Here is a 21,260-nt window from a genome sequence, read left to right as displayed (position 1 = left end):
TTATCAATAATAGACCAGGGAAGAGACATAGGAAGACAAGTGCTTTATTCAGGCACTGGATTCGGGAAGAGGTGGAAGGAAAAGGTCCTCCTATCATCTAACTCCTACAGTCTAAATTTGAGAAAGAAGTGGATGAAGGTCTGTGATGACAACAGGAGGCAGTAGATCAGGATGTGCCTAAAAAGCCCTTAAATGAGCAGGTGTTAGTGTGGAGTCACCCCCTCCAATATTAGGGCATGCTGGATATAGAAGAACGCAAGACCTCCTTTTCTGGAATTTTGTGTATGTAAATTAATGTGTCACCTATAGAAACTGGAATGGAGCGGTGAGCAAAAAAACAATGGCTTTGGGCCCAGATCACTGACTGGGGTGAGTGTTCAGCATTCCGCCCTTCAAGTATTCTTTTTGCATTTGTCACCTTAAGACGGACGGGTATGTCCAGATGTGGGTCCTGTGCTTGCCATGTTCGCTGGATTCAAGCTATCCTGGCTGATGACGGTGATGCTTCACCTCAACAATAGACCTGTTACATCTTATTGTGTGAACGAATATCAACGTTCACCATATATTTTTAAAGACGACACACAACTTTGTGTGTCAAGGCAGAGAATCCAAATCTTACTTCTGCCATACAGTGACCTAAATCACTACTTGTAACTGTGGTATATGTTGTCTACTTGTGCATGGTCTCCCACCAATGTGCGGGTGAACGAGAAGGAGAGACAAGTTGAGGAAAAAAGTTGAGGAGAAAGGTGAGGAAAAGTTGGCAGTGCCTCACGGGAGTAACACCAAGGGAGGTTACAGGCTGGTACTCGCCTGTGTCCTCAGGTTCTCAACATTAGCATCTGCCAACTTGAAAAAATAATTAGATAGTGAGGAAAAATGAACCAAAAATTGTGACATGAATACTACAGGTGACTCTTTAAGGAAGACCGGGATCTAGCATAGAAACCCGATGTGCCTTAATTTAAAAACGAGCTAGGCACACTAGCTATATTAATGTATTCCTTGCTGTGTGTCTGCTCAGTTAAAACCAACATGTTTCATTGCCTTGCAAATTTTATGGCAATTTCGTCAGGGTTAGGGTCAGCGTCCTCACTGCACCTCTTTTCTCCGTTTATTGTACCTGCAAGAGTCAGCACACCACATTTCACCAACACATTCCAGAACCCACAACAAATAAAAATATCTCTCTGGGGAATCAAAGGTATCACATATGATATTATTACCGGTTGGTTGCCCCTCCACGGCATACCTGCAACCTCGGTATGTAAACTGTAATTAAGCTCCCGTATCTGTCACTGCAATTAGTCAGTCTGTGCAGAAAAAATAGAAGTAGTTTAGGAACTCGTTCCCTCTATATATGTAGTGCAGTCAACCCTACTCAAGTGTAGTGTCTCTTGCTACATACCTCACTATAGTCCACATAATTGGTCTATTTGCTGTGTGTTCCCCATACAAGTATATAGCACCCCTTATATGGGGTTCTGTCTGTTTTCAAAAACAACATAGCGTAAAATATCAGCGGGACCCCCTCTAGATTTTATATGCACAAGCGAGCCCCTACTCATCATAAAATTACTGAATGTCACTCTATCGTTACTATGAGCCGCTAGAGCGGGAATTGCGAGCAACTTGTTTGACCCGGACAAGCTATCCCTCTTCTTATTCATGTTTACTCCCAGGCGTCTCCCATAATCGACAATAAAGCCTCAGTCTACCGTAAGTTTCCCTTTTCAAAGGCCCTTTCTTACCGATATATCAGGGGGTGTCCGGCCAACGCTCAGTCCCTTGTATGCATCTGCCTGGAGGGCTCTTTATCACGGACAGTGTGCGGTGGAGCCGGCTCGTAAGTCACGCCCTACTTCCGGTCAAGACCCTTGTATACAAACACTCATACTACAACGGTGGCCATCTTGGAATGTATAAAATAGCCTGTCACACATATTTGTAGGGAGTAAAAAGAGTGTAGCGATTATACTTTAAAGCCAAACTGTGACAAAAAACTAACACAAAAACCAGACATATTCTCATCTCCTATTTGATTGTCCAATATAAGAGGGTTCACATTCCTCTTGTGGGTGTACATGATATAAATAGGTTTTTGTAAACTCACAAGAGTTACGCTCATCATGTTGGATATATTCTCGCTGTTTTTAAATGCTGTTTTTTAACCGGGAGCCTCTCATTCAGGTGTAAAGTATTTAGGGAGAGAAAACCTGGGTACAGGAGAGCACAAAAAGCTAAATTCTCCGGGCCCGATTCACAGAACTAATTTAAGACAAAATCCTAAACTTACTACCATTTTGGTATTCACAGAAGGCACTTACTCATTTTGGTATTCACAGAAGGCACTTACTCATTTCGGTATTCACAGAAGTTAGGAGTCCTAACTTTAGGACTCCTAAATGCCTTCTGTGAATACCGAAAGTCTTAAAATTAGGATTTTTCTCAGTTTAGTAGTAGTATAGTTAGGACTCCTAACTTTAGGACTCCTAAATGCCTTCTGTGAATACCGAAAGTCTTAAAATTAGGATTTTTCTCAATTTAGTAGTAGTAAAGTTAGGACTCCTAACTTTAGGACTCCTAAATGCCTTCTGTGAATACCGAAAGTCTTAAAATTAGGATTTTTCTCAATTTAGTAGTAGTAAAGTCAGAACTCCTAACTGTAGGACTCCTAAATGCCTTCTGTGAATACCGAAAGCCTTAAAATTAGGATTTTTCTCAGTTTAGTAGTAGTAAAGTTAGGAGTCCTAACTTTAGGACTCCTAAACTGAGAAACATCCTAATTTTAAAACTTTCGGTATTCACAGAAGGCATTTAGGAGTCCTAAAGTTAGGACTCCTAACTTCTGTGAATACCGAAGTGAGTAAGTGTCTTCTGTGAATACCAAAATGAGTAAGTGCCTTCTGTGAATACGAAAATGGTAGTAAGTTTAGGATTTTGTCTTAAGTTAGTTCTGTGAATCGGGCCCTCCATTCCCCATCCTTAAATGGCTGAGGGCAAACGAAGGCACATTACAAATGATTTCTTCTACCCACGCTTGCCTAGAATGGTGCCACTTTGTTCCACTCTATAAGGTCATTCAACCCCTGTTGGTCTGCCCCCTCTTGATAGATCCAACGGGCTTCCTTTGTGATAAGTCTGTTCTCCATATTGTACTGATCACCTAGTACCTTTTCTAGTACCACCCATCGTATATCTCTGGGTTGGTGTCCCAAAACTGATCCTAGGATGCTTGTTTCTGGTCCAGGGAGGACCTGGCCTGGCAGTTCGGCTGGACTATTTCCATGGGGAGCAGGATCAAGACTGATTTGCATATGGCTGGGTCTAAACTGGAATGCAGGGTCGGCTTTAGGGCGGTGCGACCGGTGCCACCGCACCGGGTGCTGGCTTCCTGGGGGCGCTGTGTTTGAAAGTTTATTATGCTTTTGAAGCACCTGCTGCAGCGTTTCTTTCCCCGGCAATTACCAGGCCTCACATAAATGTCAAGAAAACTTGTGTAATTAATTATCTTCCTGGAGAGAGATGAGCATTTTGTATAGTTGAGGTTTTGACTTCGGTGAAGTTAGTGCAGAGGGTTAATATGCCTGCTGCAAAGAACGTGTACCAAGTAGATTACAGGGTGCGTTTGATGTAAACAGATCAGCAGGTTACTGCTTCAAAAGAGACATCTTTTTTGTTACTTGCAATTTATAACTTAAAGTTCTAATATAGAATAGTGAGCTATTAACTTTCATCCTAGAACTGCATACACACTGCAAAGTATACATTATTATTATTAAAGAAAACTCCCAACTATGCTGTTTCTTTTTCGACTCCGATTTTGTGCTTCTCCACACCAATCACTCTTTTTTTTTTTTTTTTTTTTTTTTTTTTGGAAAACCTTTATTTAACGGTATGTGCAGACAAATACGGGCCTACAACCCTCAGGCCGGCCTCGACAATAAAGGGCACATCAGCAAGCAATTATACAACTCAGCAGCATATCAGTACAAGGACGAATAGACCAGGTCACGTTATACACAATTGTGCCGCCGAGCGCCAGGATGATGAGGTTTAATTTTTATAAAGTTTTGAAATAAGTCCATTGCAACAGGTCTGGAAGGATCCGAATCAAAGCAATGCAGTTAGGACTATAGTGGGCAACGATCATCAGAAGAGTCAGCAAGCATTATCCGTAAGGTAATCAATCGCACTCGATGAAATCAGGATAGAAAAGAAACATATCACATGACGATCCCCAAGCACTACCCACGAGTTCCCAATCCTCCCATCGACCCAAGAAAGAAGAAAGGGAAGAGCAAGCGAGAAAGGTAAAGAGTAGAAAGGGAGAAGAGAAAAAGAGAAGAGAAAGAAAGAAAAAGGAGGCCCATAGAAAAAAAATAAACAACAAGGAAATATACCCCCCACCCTACACGCATGCAGAGGCTACGGCCTACCCCCCCTAGCAGTGTGTCTGTCGCCCCAAAAGAGTACCCGAAATGTAGGAGAAGAGAAAGAGAAGAAAAAGAAAAAGAATGTCGCGGTTGAGCGGAGGAGGGCCAAGGATCTATTCAATGCAAGCAAAATCGTTATCCGCGGTCACCCAACCCCAGGCCCCGACCCAACACCCATGCTACATGTACCTCCAACAGTCACAAGTCCCAGTCCCAGCCATATACGTATCAATGTGCAACAAGAAAAACCCCCTTCCTCAGCCTTGGCCCCTTCGAATCTGCAGTCCAACAGAATCCAATTGTAGTACAGCCAACCTGGACGGGATGGGCCACCATGGAGTCCGTTGCAGAAGTCGAGGTGTAAGAGACAAGTCAAACTGGAGTGAAGCTCGATAGTAAAGGACCACAGAATGCGCCACTGCTATGCCGTGGCTAGTACAACAGGGAGCAGGACGATGCATAAGTTCCAGAGTAGCGGCCGGCCGATGTACAGGAAGCAAGTCCAGGAAGACGCTCAAAAACGTGGCACCAAAGGACAAAAGAGATGGGCAAAACGGCGTCTGAGACACAAGCTCCGGCCATACCAAGGGAGCAGTATTGTCAGACTCCTCCAGGGCAGAGCCGAAGAGTACCGCAGCGGGCACTGTGACACATCCCCCCGTCACTGACACATACCTCAACTCGGGTGATCCACCGACAGTCGACTGAAGATGTGGCTTAACATGCCGCACTGGAGAATCATCATGGCCAGCTGAAAAAGTACAATCAAACCGGTCCTCCAAATCAGTGGCAGAGTCGTGGAAGGCCAACCGCAGGTCCTCCAGTGCTGCCAGGATGTCGCGAAGCCCCAGCGGTGGATCAAGGATGGAGGGTGCTGTTGCGTCCGCCATCTTAGGCAAGCAACCATCGAGCGCCCCGGGAAGCAAGCCCCCTTCACCAACCATCGGTATCTGGAAAGTGATGAGCTCTCTGCGGGGCCCTGGTGGTGCCGGAAACGTGGAGGCAGCCGGTCGTGGAGAGGCCTCAAGGACAGGGGAATCTGTGGCGCAGGGAAACCCATCGGCAAGACCAGGGCTTCCGATGCGGAAGATGGCGTCCGCTGCTGTAGGCTGCAACAAAGAAACGATCCCGGCCCTCTCAGCTGGGCCGGGATACAGTATACGAGAGCCGGATACAATGTTGCGAGCGGGGCGCGCTGGGCAGCCGAGCATGGAAAAGGCGGCTGTGAGAATCCCAGCGCCGCGCTCCAGGTCCGGTGCACCGGCTCCTCCCTCTCCACAGCGGCCGCTGCTATCGTTGTCGCCGCCGGCCGTCCCCACTAAACAATGGCCCGGCTGTGACCGCTTGGAAGGCCGGAATGGAAACCGGGGCTCAACTCCGCCGGGGCAGCTCCGTTCTCGACCGGAGTCACAGTAACGTGGTCAGGAACGTGGCGCAGGTAAGCGTAGGGCTAGGAGGCACAGGATTCTTGCCAGGATATCGACGAAGGGCGCAAGGGTCGGCGGAGCCGAAGAGCTAGGCGGCCATCTCGGCTGCAGGCTAGGCTCCTCCCCCCACACCAATCACTCTTAAACTATACTGCCTACCAGTATGGATGACATGTGACTCCTTCACTTTTAGGGGCATATTAGCAAGGGCTGGAGATATAATCATCGCCGCTTTAGCGTCCGTTTTCGGGCGATAAGCGGCAATAATTATATCGCAATATCATCAAGGACACGCTACCGCGTGTTTCTTTGATGTAGAGCCCGTTTTTTCACAGCCTCGCCTCGCATCGCTAATGAGATGCAAAGGAGGCGTGGCTGTGAAAACAACACATGAAAATATCGCGAAGGCAGCTTCGCGATATTAACAAGGAGGTGCAGCGATTAAAAAAATCGCGCTACTTTGGCCTTAACGCTGGAATTTAACGTCTGTTAAATTCCAGACTAAGGCATACTAATTATGGTAGGTGGAGGGTCGTATCAGCAATGTTATCGCTGTTTTCCATTGAACATCGCCAGAAAACCAGCGATGTTCCATGGTAGACACCGCTATCGCTGAAATATTATCGCCATAGCGCTATGTATTGTATATATAGCGTTATCATGGCAATCATTTCAGCGATAGCCGGCGATAATATTTCTACCGCTATGTGGGGCCAGTTAATATGCCCCTTAGTCCTTTGGCTTGTGTAACATTTCCTATACACTGATTAACACAGGTATGATTGATTACCTCTGTGTAATGTGTATGTGATGCAAAGTGCTCGGACACCCTACACTGGTATGAGTGGCGCTATATAACTAATTCAATGCATCTGAGAGAGAGTGGTTATGGAGACTTGGGGGCCGTATTATCCAGGACGGCGTTAAAGATTATCACTGGTTTAGCGGCAGAAAACTGCCGCTAAAGCGGCGATAATGGGCTTGATAATATGCCCTTGAGAATTCCAATAGAAGTCCATGTTCTGGAGTGAACATGGGCTTCTATTGGAATTCTCCAGGGCACATTATCAAGCCCACTTTAGCAGCAGTTTTCTGCCGTTAAACCGGTGATAATTTTAACGCCATCCTTGATAATAGCCCCCGAGTCACTGTTAAAGGGTGCTAGTGAGAGAATCTGTGGTGGAGGTGGTCATTGGGGGGGGCGCCAACAAACATTGTCGTACAGGGCGCCACCAGCACTAAAGCCGGCCCTGCTGGAATGGCTTGGCGTGCAAAAAACAATGAATTTAGGCCCAGATCTCTGACTGGGGTGAGTGCTTGGCATTGTTGAGCATTTGGTCCACCAATTGTTACATTTTGACTCTCAAAACAACCTTGGTCCCATATATCTAAATATTTCATTTAGGATCTGCCTCCTTCAAGTAATAGTACCATCTTATTTGTGGTAGTGTATTACTACGCCAAATTGACACATTTTATTCCTTAAGAAAATCACCAACCTACCCTGAATGGGCACAACATGTCCTCAAGAACATTGTGCGACTACATGGTCTGCCTGAAATTATAGTGACAGATCGTATTGCACAATTCATGGCCACCTTGTTACCATTAACTTTAAATCGAAAAGTTACCATCTGCAAGGAGATGGGCAGATGGAGAGTCTGAACGAAGTCCTCGGGGGACGCTCAGACTTTGTGCTGCCTCTTTGTGGCACATAGTCAGAGTGCATCCTCGCAGCTCCTGTGCCCCTGTACCCATGTCAATAATAAAGTACTGAAAAATAGGCAAAGTGCGCCTTCATTTCTATTGGGCTAAGCCTCTATGCAACAGAGGGAATGCCCTAAGAGGTCATACTGGCGCACATGTAGTGCCGGCACAATCTAAATTACAGAAGTCCAAGTACAAGTGTCTGCAGCTTCTTCTTCAATATCAAAGTGCCCCTAAGGGGGAAGAAACAGGTAAGCATGTCTTTTTTTGCCCCCGGTGCACTTTGAATATTATGGCCCTTGGCGTTTTGAGTGCAGAGGATGCCACTTGCAGAGTTTTTCTGCATACAATTACCGGGTATTTGCCTGTCCTTGAAACATTTGAGTTCAATCCTTTCATTTGACCCTCCCAGTTCATGCCTGCCTCTGTGCCTTCAGTGCTGAGATGTCTCACCACCTTGCATATTGTAAGTAGTTCAGAAATGTTTAACCATATGTTAGTTATGTCACAGTAACATAGATTTGCAGGCAGTAAATGATTACCAGCCTCTTTCATATTCAGTTGGGAATAAGAGCTGGCTATCAACTGCGCATTTGTACTTTCTGAAGTCTTCCCTAACTTGAAAACCTATTTTGTGTTCCTTTTTGTGAATACAGCTACAGGTAAGGTGACAGTTAAACTTGTACTGCTGGCTTACTGATTCATTTACCCTATTTTAAACTTATTCAGAGTGAAACCTACAGGCATGAAGGTACCCTCCTCCCATGGTCATAGTTAAGGGTCAACTACATGAGGTCAATGTGGTTTTAGAATCCAGGTTATGTAGCAGCCAATTGCAATGTCTCATTGCATGGAGAGGATATGAAGCTTTGGAGAAGTCGTGGGAGCCAGCACCTTTTCAGCAAACACCGCACTTGGTCTGAGTCTTCCATTCAGCATATCTCCTGTTGCCTTCTTTTAACCCCGGGACCATTGAATAGACTGATGGATATTGCTAAGTTCTTTAGATGCACTGGGAAGTGAACGAAGGGGAAACAAGGCAATCATCATAACGCGGTTGTGGAAGTGTAGTGAGACAGATAGAGAAGGAAGGCCGACATCATGAGCTCATTGTAGGGTTCTTCTTCTCATAGTCTTATCAGTCATTGTCCTCCACCTCACTTTGTTGTGTTTTCCATTCTTCTTGGGATTTGTTCAAGGTGTTTTAGAGGGAACTCTGCAAGTCATGACAGTACTTGATTTTCTGGAACTCATTTGTGAGTTCATATCTTCTACCTTCTCCGCATCAACAGTGGCTATCTCTAAAGAAGATCTTTGGGTGTTTATTTAGCTGGAGCGGGTATCCAGGCCTCCTTCAAGTTCGTCATTCAATATCATTCTAGAACAGTTAGTAAATGCTGGCAGGAATGGGAGAAGAAGAGGACTAATGTATTTCCTGGTATACACGAATCAGTGAACTCTTCCTTTGAGTCACGCATGTATGTCTATCTTACACTACTCCATCATCTCTGCAACTGCTTTGGAATGCATTTGGTGGGTATCGAGCATAGAAGATGGACTCCTGGGGACACAGTCTGTTGTTCCTTCAGTCACCTTGCTTCTGGGAAAAGGAGTGTGGTGGACAGTACATCAGAATCCTATACCCAAAGAAAGCAGACCAAGAGAGTAATGGCCTTTAGGCTCTCGTCTTTTAACTACATATGCTAATGGAAATCAAGCAAGACAGAAAAAGTTACCACTCATCTGGTCAATCTTTTCCCATACCTCTTGCAACACCTTCTGCCCAGGCATAGCCTGCATCTTTAAATATGTATTGATTTATATTTTAATCTGAATCGCCGACTTTTTGAAACAAAGCACCTTTGTTGCCTGCCTGTTATAAAGGTACTGCATTTTTACCAGTGCCACCTTGATTTTGCCTTTTCCAAGAAGTTTCCTATTGTACCAGGCGTGCTCTCCATGAGCTCATTTTGTGCCTTCTTAATTCTCACAAATACAGATTCACTCCCCTCCCACAATTCTTACAGTGATGGTGGTCAGGGGAGGAAATCCCACAGAGGTTGAGAGGAAAGTGGGGGGGTCCATTACCTTTATCTCAGTGTTACTATCAGGTATATATCCTGACAGCATCTTCACCTCGATGAGCACCATGTTGGATACGTTGCGGCTCCCGGCATACCTGTAACATAAGACGTGTCAAGGCCAATTTTCAAGTATCACAGAGATCCCTACTCTAGCTAATAAAACCATATTGTGTTTTTTGTCACTATAATGTTTTGATTATTTTCAACCACAGAAAATTGCAAGAATAGGTAAATACTCAGAAATTAGACACTAGGCATTTTTGTGTTTATTTCCTTATAGTTTAATCGCAAAGCTCATACGATATCAATATTTGTACTGTAAATATGTTATTGATTCCTTAACCACAAACATGATACATGTTGTACAGCATCATTAAGCATTATCTCTAATGTCAATATCCCCTTGTTGCTATTCATCCCCCTTACTTCCTCTTGCTCTCTCCGTCACTGTCGCTATCGCCCTGTTCCTCGCTGGCAATTGATTTGTCCTGATATCTCTTTTTTGCTGACTCCTCCCTCACTGTCTCAACAAATTCCTTTTTGACAGTCTCCTCCCCTCTCTTCTCACTGCCTCTTTCTCATGACATCTCCCTTACTACAAATTACTTCCTCAACACCTAGCCCTACATCTCATTTACCAACACTTTTAGTCTTTTTCCCTGTCTCTAGTACTCTCGCTACCTGTCTCTCTCGATGTCTTCCGTGTTCTCTCTGTCTAGCTATCAACCTGACATTCCCTCACACTGCTAAGTCACTCAATACCTGTCTCATTTTTCTCCTGTCATCTCTCGTTATCTCTTGTCATATTTCCACTTGGAAGATTTACATTTTCCACCAGTCTTCCTCTCCCCTCACACCCCTATCAGATTATCTCACCAGTACTGCACTGGTAATGGGTAACATGATAAAAAAGACTGTACTACAGTAGAGCTGCATATTACTACTGCTCCAAAGGCCCCTTTGGGATTCTTAGTGTTATGAAACTGATCCACCAAGTGAAAACTGCCCACCTCAAATGCTGCTTTTCTAGCAAATAATTTAACCATATGTTAAGCCCAATACCATCCACGCTGATCTAAAAAAAAAAAAGTGAAAAGCCTTTTTGATAACAACACTTTATTAGTTTTGATAAAAACACAGAAAATTGCAGACCCACGCAGAGGGTCCCAGTTGCTTCATCAGCAGTTGCCCACACTCAGCCCATTCAATTCTTTGGAGAGCATTCGTGTGCAGTACCCAGTCCCTAGTATGCCCACCATTAATCCCATATGTTGTAATGCTTATGGGGGCATTCTTGGGGTAATTAAAAGGGTTCTTCCAGCTTTGCTGATTGGTCCATGCTCACCATCCATTCTTTCAATGGTGGATCCTATGGTGATTTCCAGTATTTGACCACATCACTTTTTGATAGTAATATACCAAGCCCCACCCCTACCAGAGTGCATCTCTCTTTGTTCCACAAGTCCTGGCAGCTCAAATTTGGGGGAGCCTGGTTCATGCCCAGAACCACTGTCAGGATTGTAAATATGGATAGCCAGTATTGCTGTATAATGGGGCACTTCCAAGCCATTTGATTGAAATTGCCAACATTCCCCGACAACCAATGCATGCAAGAATCGGAAGTTTACAGTCTCTCCACAGACGCCTGGGCATGTAGTAGCTGCATGCAGATAATTCAATTGAAAGCGCATAGTTGGGCAGAGATAGAATAAGTGTGATGCACCATACATGTCTCTCTCTGCTCCACCTCTTCCAAAAGGGCCAGCCACCGCTCCCACATTACTCTCACTGGTGCCAGTTAATATGGTGAGGAAATAACCAGGGCTTTGTATGTCTGAGAGATTCCTCCCGTGGTCAGTGGACCCATGAGTATCCGAGCTTCCAGGGGGTTCAGACATAGGGGATCCGCCAGCGCCTCCTGGTATCCTGAGAGTGCATGTCAGAGTTGGAGGTATCAGAAGAATTGTGGAGGGAGACTTCATTCTGTTTGGAGGGCCTGCAAGCCTTTCATGTGGTCACCCACCCCAACTCCCCCAGCTAGGAGGTGTCAATGTTGTCCCACCCTCTGAAGTCCTCGAGGCGAGCCACCCAATCCAGCTATCTGCCCACCCTTATGGGGGTTTCCAGGGTCACCCGTTGGTCCCACGCAGTCCTGGGCAGCCCCGCTCTCCAAGTCAGGAAAACAGTTTTGATGATCTCTTGCAGCGAGCGGCAGACCAGTGAGCCATATAGCATACCGACAAGACTATAGAGCCCGATCAGTGATAGCTCCACCCTAAAGGCCAAATCCTTCCAACCCCAGAGTTTTACTACTAGAATGTGCCCTGTCCAGTAGTGCATACAGATGTCAGCCATGGCTAAACTCCTATCATAGTCAGAATTAACACATTTATCATAGGAGATCCATGGGGGGCTTGTCAGCCCAGAGAAATTTCCGTGCCTGGGAGGTTAAGGCAGCAAACCAGGGGTTGGAGGGAGAGATGAAATTGCTCTGAAGGACGTAAAGAGCCATGGGAGGACCATCATTTTATAGAGGGCCACCCTGCCCAGCACATTGAGAGGCAATTTAGCCCAGCTTTAGAGGTCTGCTTGAATTGAGCGGGTGAGGGGTTGAGACTTAGGCTTCAGGCAAGGTCCGGCTCCCAGGTCTTCTGAAATCCCACGAACCAAAAGCTTAGGTGCCAGATTGACATGGTAGTATGCCAAGCCTTGTCATTCCTTTCCCCTCTTAGGGGGTTCAAGAGTGATTTGGGCAATTTACCTTCAGTACCGATTCCTCCACATGTACGTCAAGGATGGAGACAAGGAGGGGCCCAGTTTTGGCTGAGTGAGCTATGAACAGGAGGTCATCGTCTGCATACAAGGCTATCCTATCTTCCAGTGCAATACGCCAGTCAAATCCCTTTTCATGGGCGTCACAGCATATCCATGAGGCAAGGGATTTGATAGCCTGGGTGAAGAGGAGCGGGGATGGGGGCACCCATGTCTAGTGACCCAATGAATGGGGAATCTGAGGAAGATCATGTCATTTACTTGCATTCAAGTCTGAGGCATAGGTGCGATACCGGGATCTCAGACCAAGCATGGCCAGAACTTCCCGAAGGAAGTCCAAATCCAGGAAATCAAACGACTTTTCAATGTTAAGCAGCATCAATGCTGTAGCGCACTGTAACTTCTTAAATCGTGCCAGAGCCAGGTGGACTCTACGGAAAGAGTGTCAGGTGCTACGGTGGGGATAAAGCCACTTTGATCCAGGTGGACCAGGTGGCCAAGTATGTGCAGCAGCCAGCAGTTTGGCATAGAGTTGAATAGTGGGGGATAAAGTTGCATTGGTCCGGGTGGAGAAGTGTGGCTCAATGGTTAGGGAATGGTTTGGGAATTGAATTGAATTGAACCCTGGCCCGGGACCAGGGTTCAATTCCTGCCTCGGCGGGTCTTGGGCTCAATTTCCTCGGACCTGATAATTCTTGCCTCGGTGCCTATTCTAATCATGGGTCCCACTCTGCAACCAATAGCTTGCTTAATCTCCACAACGGCTGCAACAGTACTGGGATGCCTGGCTTCACCTTGGGGGTGCCCAGGAGTGGACATTTCACAGGGAAAAAGCCAGGAAGGGTTCCACAGCGGTATGACACCCCGGTTCGGGGTATAAGTGCGCTATACAAGTACAAATTCATTTCATGGACCAGGCAGCCAAGTACGCATAAAGGCTTTGAATGCCCCCCCAGAGCAACCCATGTGAGTCAACAGTCCTGTGATTAGTATAAAGAAAGACCTCCAGGTCAGTCTTCAGCGCCCAGACAGTATGTTGGTTAGTAAGGAACCAGGTGTTATGGCACAAGGTTTGTCTCTCTCCCTTCCCATTAGTGTTCTCCATCTGAAGGACAACTGGTGCATGATGAGAGGTCCTTGACGAGGATGTGAGATCCTCGTGTGTAAGGGAGGTCAGTGGCAGGCTGCAAAAAGAGGTTTAGGCAAGAGTGGGAGCTGTATGCTACTGTGGAATGTGTATCCACGTGTAGTAGGATTCCAGGCCCTCCAGGAGTCACAGAGCCCAAGACTTGAGGCCCAGACAACAAGGCCTCTTCCCTCCCTGGGCTCAGCCCCAGGGGCCTTAAGGGAGTTTAGGGGACCCAGTAAACACCCCCATGATGAACCTGCCAGTTGCAAGAAAGAGTATCACGTCCCTAAGAGTCCTCAGTGTGGAGCTGGAGAGCTATGGGGAGCATATATAGTGCCTTTTTCCATTCTTTGCAAAACATTTCAAGCCTAGAATGAATAAATGCTATCCACACTGAATTAAAATATCACAAATGCATTTTACCATTCCAGGCACAGTGTTACGGCTGTGGATCGGTAAAATACAACTCAAGCCAACCTAGAATAAGTAAAAGCAATATTGGATGCTATATGCTTTGCTAGAAAAACAGACATTTGAAGTAAGCAAAAATTGAATGTCCGATGTTGTGGCTGCTTAACACCTAATACTGAGAACTACCTAGGGCTCCCTATTTGTGCTTAGCATACACACATATTATATATCTTAACAAAACTTGCAAATAAAAATGTTCATCCACCTCTGCTCCTTCCTGTAAAGTTTCAAGGTGATCTATCAAACAGGGGCTGAGACAAAGGGGGAGGGAGGGTCCCAAAATGCAATTTATCCATACAGGATTACATCAAATTCGCAGAAAACTAGATCTTTGCTCAGAAAATATGCTTTTTGAATTTTGATGTAAACCTTTTCAGCTATTTTAAAGCAATTAAGGTTCAAATTAGAGCTATCTAGTGCTGCGGGTCTTCCAAAGAAGTTCTGTGGGAGGCCCACAAGACAGAACAGCAAATGAAGCATTGTGCTTGATTGGATTTGCAGGAAAAAGACCAGTCCCACAGGACCGAGGGCTGTAACTGGCTACTCACAACAAATAGAGAAATGTTGCGGCTGCCATTACTGGGCTCTATTTTTTAGGCCTCAACTTTTCAGGGCTTCTGGGTCTGCTTCTCTGGGTCGCTACTAAGGCTCCCAGAACCTCAGGGGCAGCACTTGGGGGCCAGGACTCGCTCCCGCAGAGGCCACAAGTGAGGTACAATTGCTCCTGGTCAGCTGGGCACTGCAGGGAAAGGGACACTTGCAGCTTCTTGTGTCCCTGGAGCCACAGAGGAGGTTACCCAACTGACCCCTAGTGCCAACTTCTTTGTCCTGGGAACAATGGGTAGCAGGTCTAGCCCTTCAGGACTTCTCAGGTACCAGAAAGTTCAATCCTCTTCCATTCTTCCCCAGGTCCAAAAAGTGTTCCGTCCAGGTGTCTAGTGATACCACATTTATGCCTGGCATCAGTTATTGGGTGGGGGTAACTCCTAGGCACTCCTTAACCAACTGAGTTAAAGTTCTCATGGGCATCCCTACCCATATTTTCAGTAGTTCCTATTTATATTACTGCAAGCAGTCTCAAAATGCCACGCAGCAGAGAATTTTGAGGATGACAAAAGTCTTCAGCCGCTTTAAACTAGGGCTCTAATGGTTCTGGATGCATTGGGGAATGCACTATGGTAATCACCGGTGTCCTCTCATATCTAACACTAAAATCCAGTTTAAAGAAGGTACTCTGCCCACAACAAACTCAGAGGCAGATGTATGGCAGGGCAAAATAAGTGTCCTTCAGCAACCAGTCAGGAGATACACAAGAGTTGTTCTGGCATCCAGTTCTTACTCTTTCAAGTGTACCAAAGTGTTACATGTTGCTCAACAGACCTGTCAGGCAGAATTTGACAATATGGTGCCAATAGAATGTCTACAGCCCCCACTGAGCATATTCTATTCAGTTCCAAGGAGTCATCTCTGTCCATTCAGCTCGGCCTATTGTGTGGTCCTGGGAGGCCTGAAGCCAAGTTTCCACTGCCATTATATTGAATGCCACAATAGGTGCTGCAGTACACAAGTGGCATTTGATGTTCTTTTTTAATTGCTGGTTTCATGAAAATAAACAACATAAGAGACACAAGTTGTGTATCATTAAAATACATACAGGAGTATCAATATAGATAAAGCATGGCAAGATGAAAAGAAAGGCACAGCATAGCACATTGATACAGGCATCCCAACATTGATCTCAGTTCCTGTGTTCCAGATAGGCCCCAACCAGCTCTGAGTCACAGGGTGCAATTTCGACATCGGCGTTCTATGCTTTTCAAAGGGGATTCTTTTTAAGACAAACAGGCTGCACGCATGGCACTGGAGGTTGCAGGAGGGAGGTAATTAGAGGTGTGGGGGCCATAGGGGCATTGCCGGTTCAGCTCACCAAGGTCTAGGGGCTTTGAGTGCAGGAGTGCATTTCAATGTCACAGTCTTCTTACCGGAGCCTGTAGCGGTCGGGGGTATCCTCTTTATACGCACTGCAGGAGCTGCCATGGAGATCAGGAGAGGTCAGCCAATGCTGAATACAAGGTCAGGATTGCTGTTGAGACTTCACTGCACAGGTGAGCCACTCAGAGTCGGGCCGTGGGCGTTGGGTGCAGAGTGGGCAGGAGATCAGATTGGCCCGCTGACTATGGAGGATTGAGTCTTTTTCGAAGGCAGCAGTCCTCACAGGGTTTTCAGAGGTCACTGGCTGCAAGACTGGTTGCAGGTTCGCAGAAGCTGGAGTCAAGCCGGTAGGGCTAGGGCCAAGATAGTCATCATCTTGTGTCTTCTCTGCAGGGTTGTCTTCTTCCTTATTAGGTATTCACTGATCTATTTCTAGGTCTGGGGGAGCCACCTAAATACAACGTTTAAGGGGGATTTTAGGGAATTAGAAGGTAGGGCCAACGGTAACCTTACCTGGGGTGACTACTCCCTCTATTATGCCACCCTGCTGTGAGAGCCGCATAGACCTATCCCTGATTGGAAGGGTCTCCCGTCTTCAAGATGGCCGGGACTGAAAGATGTGCTGCACCTTGCCTCTTCCACTGTAGGGGTGGAGTTGCAGAGGTGGGCACATCTCCTATTCTTCTGAGTTTTCCCACCGGTGTTCCCACCCAAAGAGGGGTGCAAACCAGGGGCTGCACTCTGCTGGAGCAGCAGAGGCTGGGGATCACATTACAGAGGCAGCAGGCCATTGAAGCTTTCCCTCTTTGAGCACTGGATCATCCTGAGGGAGGAGATGTGACACCTCTGCCCAAGATGTGCATTGTTTCTGGCCCCAGAGAGAAGGGGCTCTCTACCCAGGAGTCCAGAAACATGTCTGGTGGTGGCCGGCTGCCTACAGCTGGTCTCAGACCACACCAGGGTTAGTAGTTTTTCAGAGGGCACCTCTGCGGTGCCCTCTGGGTAGATGGTACGATACAGGCATCAGTGTGGATTTATTGAGAGGAGTAGTTTGGTACCAAACCCTCCTGTGTTCAGTGAAGCCATCGTGATGCTGTGGAACTCGAGTTGTTGAGTTTCCAGCCCATGTACTCTCTATGGCTTTCCTGGCACTTACCATACTAATAATGAACCCCAATATTGTAGAGGACGTAGTGAATGAGCCACTTTTGTGGTCTGACACCCTATGAAACCCTCAACCACCACCATTTTGTATTGACTTAAGTGTGTTATGTTACCTTAGCCTTAATGTGGGATGGGTTTGCATATGCCTGCTTTTATTCTGCCTTTTAGTGGAATAGTCTTTCCAAGAATAGAAGGTTTGGGATGTTGAGGTGCAGTGTTGTGGGTGGTGGTGCACACATGTGCTCAATGTTGTATACTGAGGGATTAAGTGTATAATGTTATTTGGGTTAGGTGAATTATGACTTTGACCTATTGGCTTTGACATGGTCTAATGTCATTCTGCCTTCTGACTTTACCTTGCTTCAAACTTTTCTGTGTGCACAGTGGTGCTTGTAAGTTGTGTGGATGAGAACTATAGGTGCTCCTTTGACATGGTTTCATTTCATCCTTGCTTTTCTGATTCCATCTTGCTTTGGGCCTTTGTGTGCATGGCTTAACTAACTCCATTTTCATGCTGAAGCCATTTTCTGTGCCTGCACGAAGAAGAGGGCATGTTTTGCTTTCCTCCTGTCTTTACTGACTAGAGAGAACTGGTTCTTATCAGAGGAATGTACATGGTCTGTCTTGTAGTCATAGCAAGGGCCTGATCAACCGTTGCTCTGACCTTGAAGCAGGCTGGTGCGGGCTCTCATGAGAACTAGGGGGTGGGGCTTGCTAGAAGCTTCGCTGTGTTTGAATGTGTATTAAAAAGGGGAGTCTACACTGGCCTGGTGGAAGTTCATCCGTGGAGCAGACGTGCTGTCACGCAAGAGTGGAGGCTGGTCTCACTTCTGAGCTTTCGCCCGGTTCAAGCAATGGACTCCCCTTGAACGAAGTGGGGTGAAATGATGGAGCAGTAGGTGAGGTGTCTCTGCTACTAACTGTCTCTTGATTCTTTACTGATTCTTTCCTTTCCTTCTTATTTTCTGATTCTAATATCCTTACATATATATATTTCTGCATATATATTTGCCTTGATTGTGTTTCAATCATACTATTGATATGTTAGAGTCTGCTATGATAGGTGCATTTGGCTTACTGTGTGATGCTATTTACTAATAAATACATCCCAGATATACCAATTCGTCTTTTCCTTGTAGCAGGAGGTGTGGACTCTTCTTGGCCAAGTATTATGTTGTAGAAGGATGGGTGAATTCCCTTCTAGCAGGTAATTGTGTTATAGGAAGTTGTGCTCCTGACAAGTGATGCACAAATTATTGTTTTCTTGCCTTGCCTTTGGGGGAGTGTTGAAAGTTTGCCCACCTTAGGAAGTGCTGTGTATATGTTATATTCCATAAGTTTGGAACTGATATTCTCTCTCTGGGAAAGTGACGGTACATTCCTTGGTCCAGGGGAGATCTAAATTTGTCATTACATTTTTGGCATAGTCGGCAGGATGTGAACGTTGATTTAAAAGGTGAAGAAATATCTTTCTTTTCTTTTTTTAGAAATTGAAAGCAGACTCTTAGATATCAATTGATTTATTTGCATGGGGGTAGCCCATATGGTGTGCTGGCTCGTGAAGTGAGCTAATTGTGCTGAGTTAGAATTGGTGTGTGTGTTTAAGTGTGTTTTGTAAAAAGTGCTTTAAATAGCTTGCTACGTTAGGCAGAAAGGGCTGGATCCCTTGCAAGTGTTTGTTAAGGAATACATATAAAATGTTTTCAGTTGCAAAGTGAATGTAAATTATCAGAGCATAACTCTGGAACATGTGACTCCTTCGAGATTACAGACTCCGGAGTTGCGATGAAGGGTGTTAATCAGCAGGAGATTAATGACATTTTAGTCAGAGACAGCGGTGTTATTTTAAATGTGTTGGTTAAGATGCATCAAACATGTGAACATTTGCTAAAAGAACGTAGTGAGTTGAAAACAGAGCTAGTTGATGCCCAGTTTGAAAATATATCTGTGAAGACAGAATTAAACGTGTACCAGGCTCTGAAGCTGTTTACTTTGACCAGCCAGAATGATTCAGATGTGATAAATGTAACAGATAATGCAGTCAGACTACGAGCTACACAGACAGTTTTAATTAATTCTTCTGAGGAGGTTTTTCAGCCAGAAAGGAATGTGCAGGAAAGTAAACGGACCAACGGTGAGTTAATTCAAGAGCAATGTGCCCCTTTTAGTTACAGGAAAGTGCAGGGAAAGAAATGGTCAGTTTTAAATTCAGATACTGGACAGAACAGCGTTAGAGAAAATGTGATTTGCCTATGGGCGGAAGCAATGGTTATTAAGTGGCATGTACAGACAGAAAATCAGTTTGCACAGGATTTAATAGAAGATCAAGGGGTGGAGTTTGAAACACAAGATTCGCCAGTGAAGGTGCCCCATGATACAAAGGAAATTCATTTGAAACAGTACAGAATGCCTGATGGGCGTGAAGGGATCAGTGGGATCATGCAGGGCTTGACAGATTGAGGTGGTGACCCTAATTGTGTAGCTGCTGTGCAAATGTGATAATTCTTGGCGCATGACAGTTGATTATTGCGAACTGGACAAACATATACCTTCTTTGACTGATGCTGTCCCAGATATTGTTACAGAAGTAGCATGGGACTTGGTATGTGACTTTTGATATTGCCAATGCTTTTTTCTTTTTGATATGTCAAGAGCAGTTTTTTTTTTTCATGAGGTGATAGACTAATGACAGTTAAGAATTTGCTTGAATTAGTTAGACAGAATGGGGGAGCATTTTTAGATTAAAGAATGTGAAGTTTTGCTGGAGGTCAGGAGAGGTTAAAGCTGTTTTTCCTCTCAGACATGTAAAGAGTTGTTCTGGGAGTGGGTCAATTGAAAGCGTCTTTGAGATTGATGTTTCGGAGGCTTGCAATGAGATCATCCAGCAACGCTGAGAAGAGCTCAGGCTTTCTGTGAAGACTGAGGAGGAATTCCTACGGCAGGGGTCATCCCAGCTCCTCTCCCCAGTAGACAGAGACAGCTTCTTGGAGATAGATGTTTGGGAGGCTTGCAAAGGCGCAGGTTTCCTTCTCCCCCCCCCCCCATGAGGAGAGTCGCAGAGCAGATAGCAGCAGACGAAAGTTGGCAGGAGTGCAGGGCACTTCGCCCTTGAAGAGATAAGGTGGGAGCTAGAGGCAGCAGAGAAGTCTCTGCTTGTTATGTTTGGCTAGGGGCCATTTGGTGTCCGCAGAGATTTGTGAAGGGGGCAGCACCTGTGAGGGTTGCAGTGAGAGAAGTGAGAGAAGGAGACTGCCCCAGCCCTTCTTGCTGTGTGTAGAAAAAGATAGATTTTACCAAGAATTCAGTGGCAAAAGCGTTGGTAGAATTCTTTGATAATTCCCCAGAGCTAGAGGAGAGCGATGTAGAAATGCAAGACGGAAAAAGTGTGCTTTTGAAAAATGTTTTTTGCAAGAAAAGTGATGCTTGTTTCTTTTTCAGATTTGCCCAGTTCCCCCGTGTGTGTGGGACTCCCTTCTCCTGTGTGAGTGGGGCCCTCCCTCTCCCCCCTCCCTCCTCCCCTTCCCCCTCCCCTCCCCTCCCAAGCCTGGAGTGATCGCCAGACCAGACGGTGGCGGCTGATGCCTGTGGCTGACCAGACTGGATGGGGTCCTCCCTTGTCAAGGAGATACAGATGCAGATATATGCCGGAGAGCATGATGGACTGCTTCTTTCCAAGCAAAGAGGGATCAGCAGAGTGTGGAACTGTTTCCTTCACGTGAGGCCGACTTTACATGCATGAAGGCTGTGTGTCTTTCACACAGGGTGACTGCTTGTGTGACAGTGAAGAAAAAACAAAAGAGGGAACTACAGGATGTGCTTTGCCAGAACTGTTTTATCAACGTGAAGTTCAGATGCGATGGGAGACGGCTGTGTGTTTTGTCACACAGAAGGACTGTTTTTGTTTTTAGGGATGGAGACCAATAGAGACGCTTTGCTGCAATCAGAGTAGATATTTTCTGAGTCAGAGACTGAAGAGAAAAAACAAAAAAAACTGTTGCTTTTGCTATAATATATGAGTTTCGCAGTAGAGTTTCCAGTTTAACCATGAGAGGCAGTAGGAGCATTCAAAAGCTTGATTCATTTATTTTGTGTATTCATTTAAATGTGTATCCAGATATCTATGAGCTATTTTTAG

At 45.7% G+C, this 21,260-nt stretch overlaps 1 protein-coding gene across 1 annotated transcript in view; it reads right to left on the bottom strand.

The window, feature by feature from the left end:
- The window catches only part of LOC146812814 (alpha-2-macroglobulin-like protein 1), an 848,867-nt gene that overhangs the window by 98,576 nt on the left and 729,031 nt on the right, over positions 1-21,260 (bottom strand). The window contains exon 32 of the mRNA XM_085615205.1: positions 9,662-9,752. Coding sequence (XP_085471331.1) covers positions 9,662-9,752 — 91 coding nt within the window. The remainder of the gene's footprint in view (positions 1-9,661; positions 9,753-21,260) is intronic.

Source organism: Triturus cristatus, chromosome 7, assembly GCF_964204655.1.
Source record: "Triturus cristatus chromosome 7, aTriCri1.1, whole genome shotgun sequence".
Classification (NCBI taxonomy): Eukaryota; Metazoa; Chordata; class Amphibia; order Caudata; family Salamandridae; genus Triturus; species Triturus cristatus.
The sequence above is the reverse complement of the archived record's forward strand: the minus strand, read 5'-3'. Positions and strand labels throughout refer to the sequence as shown.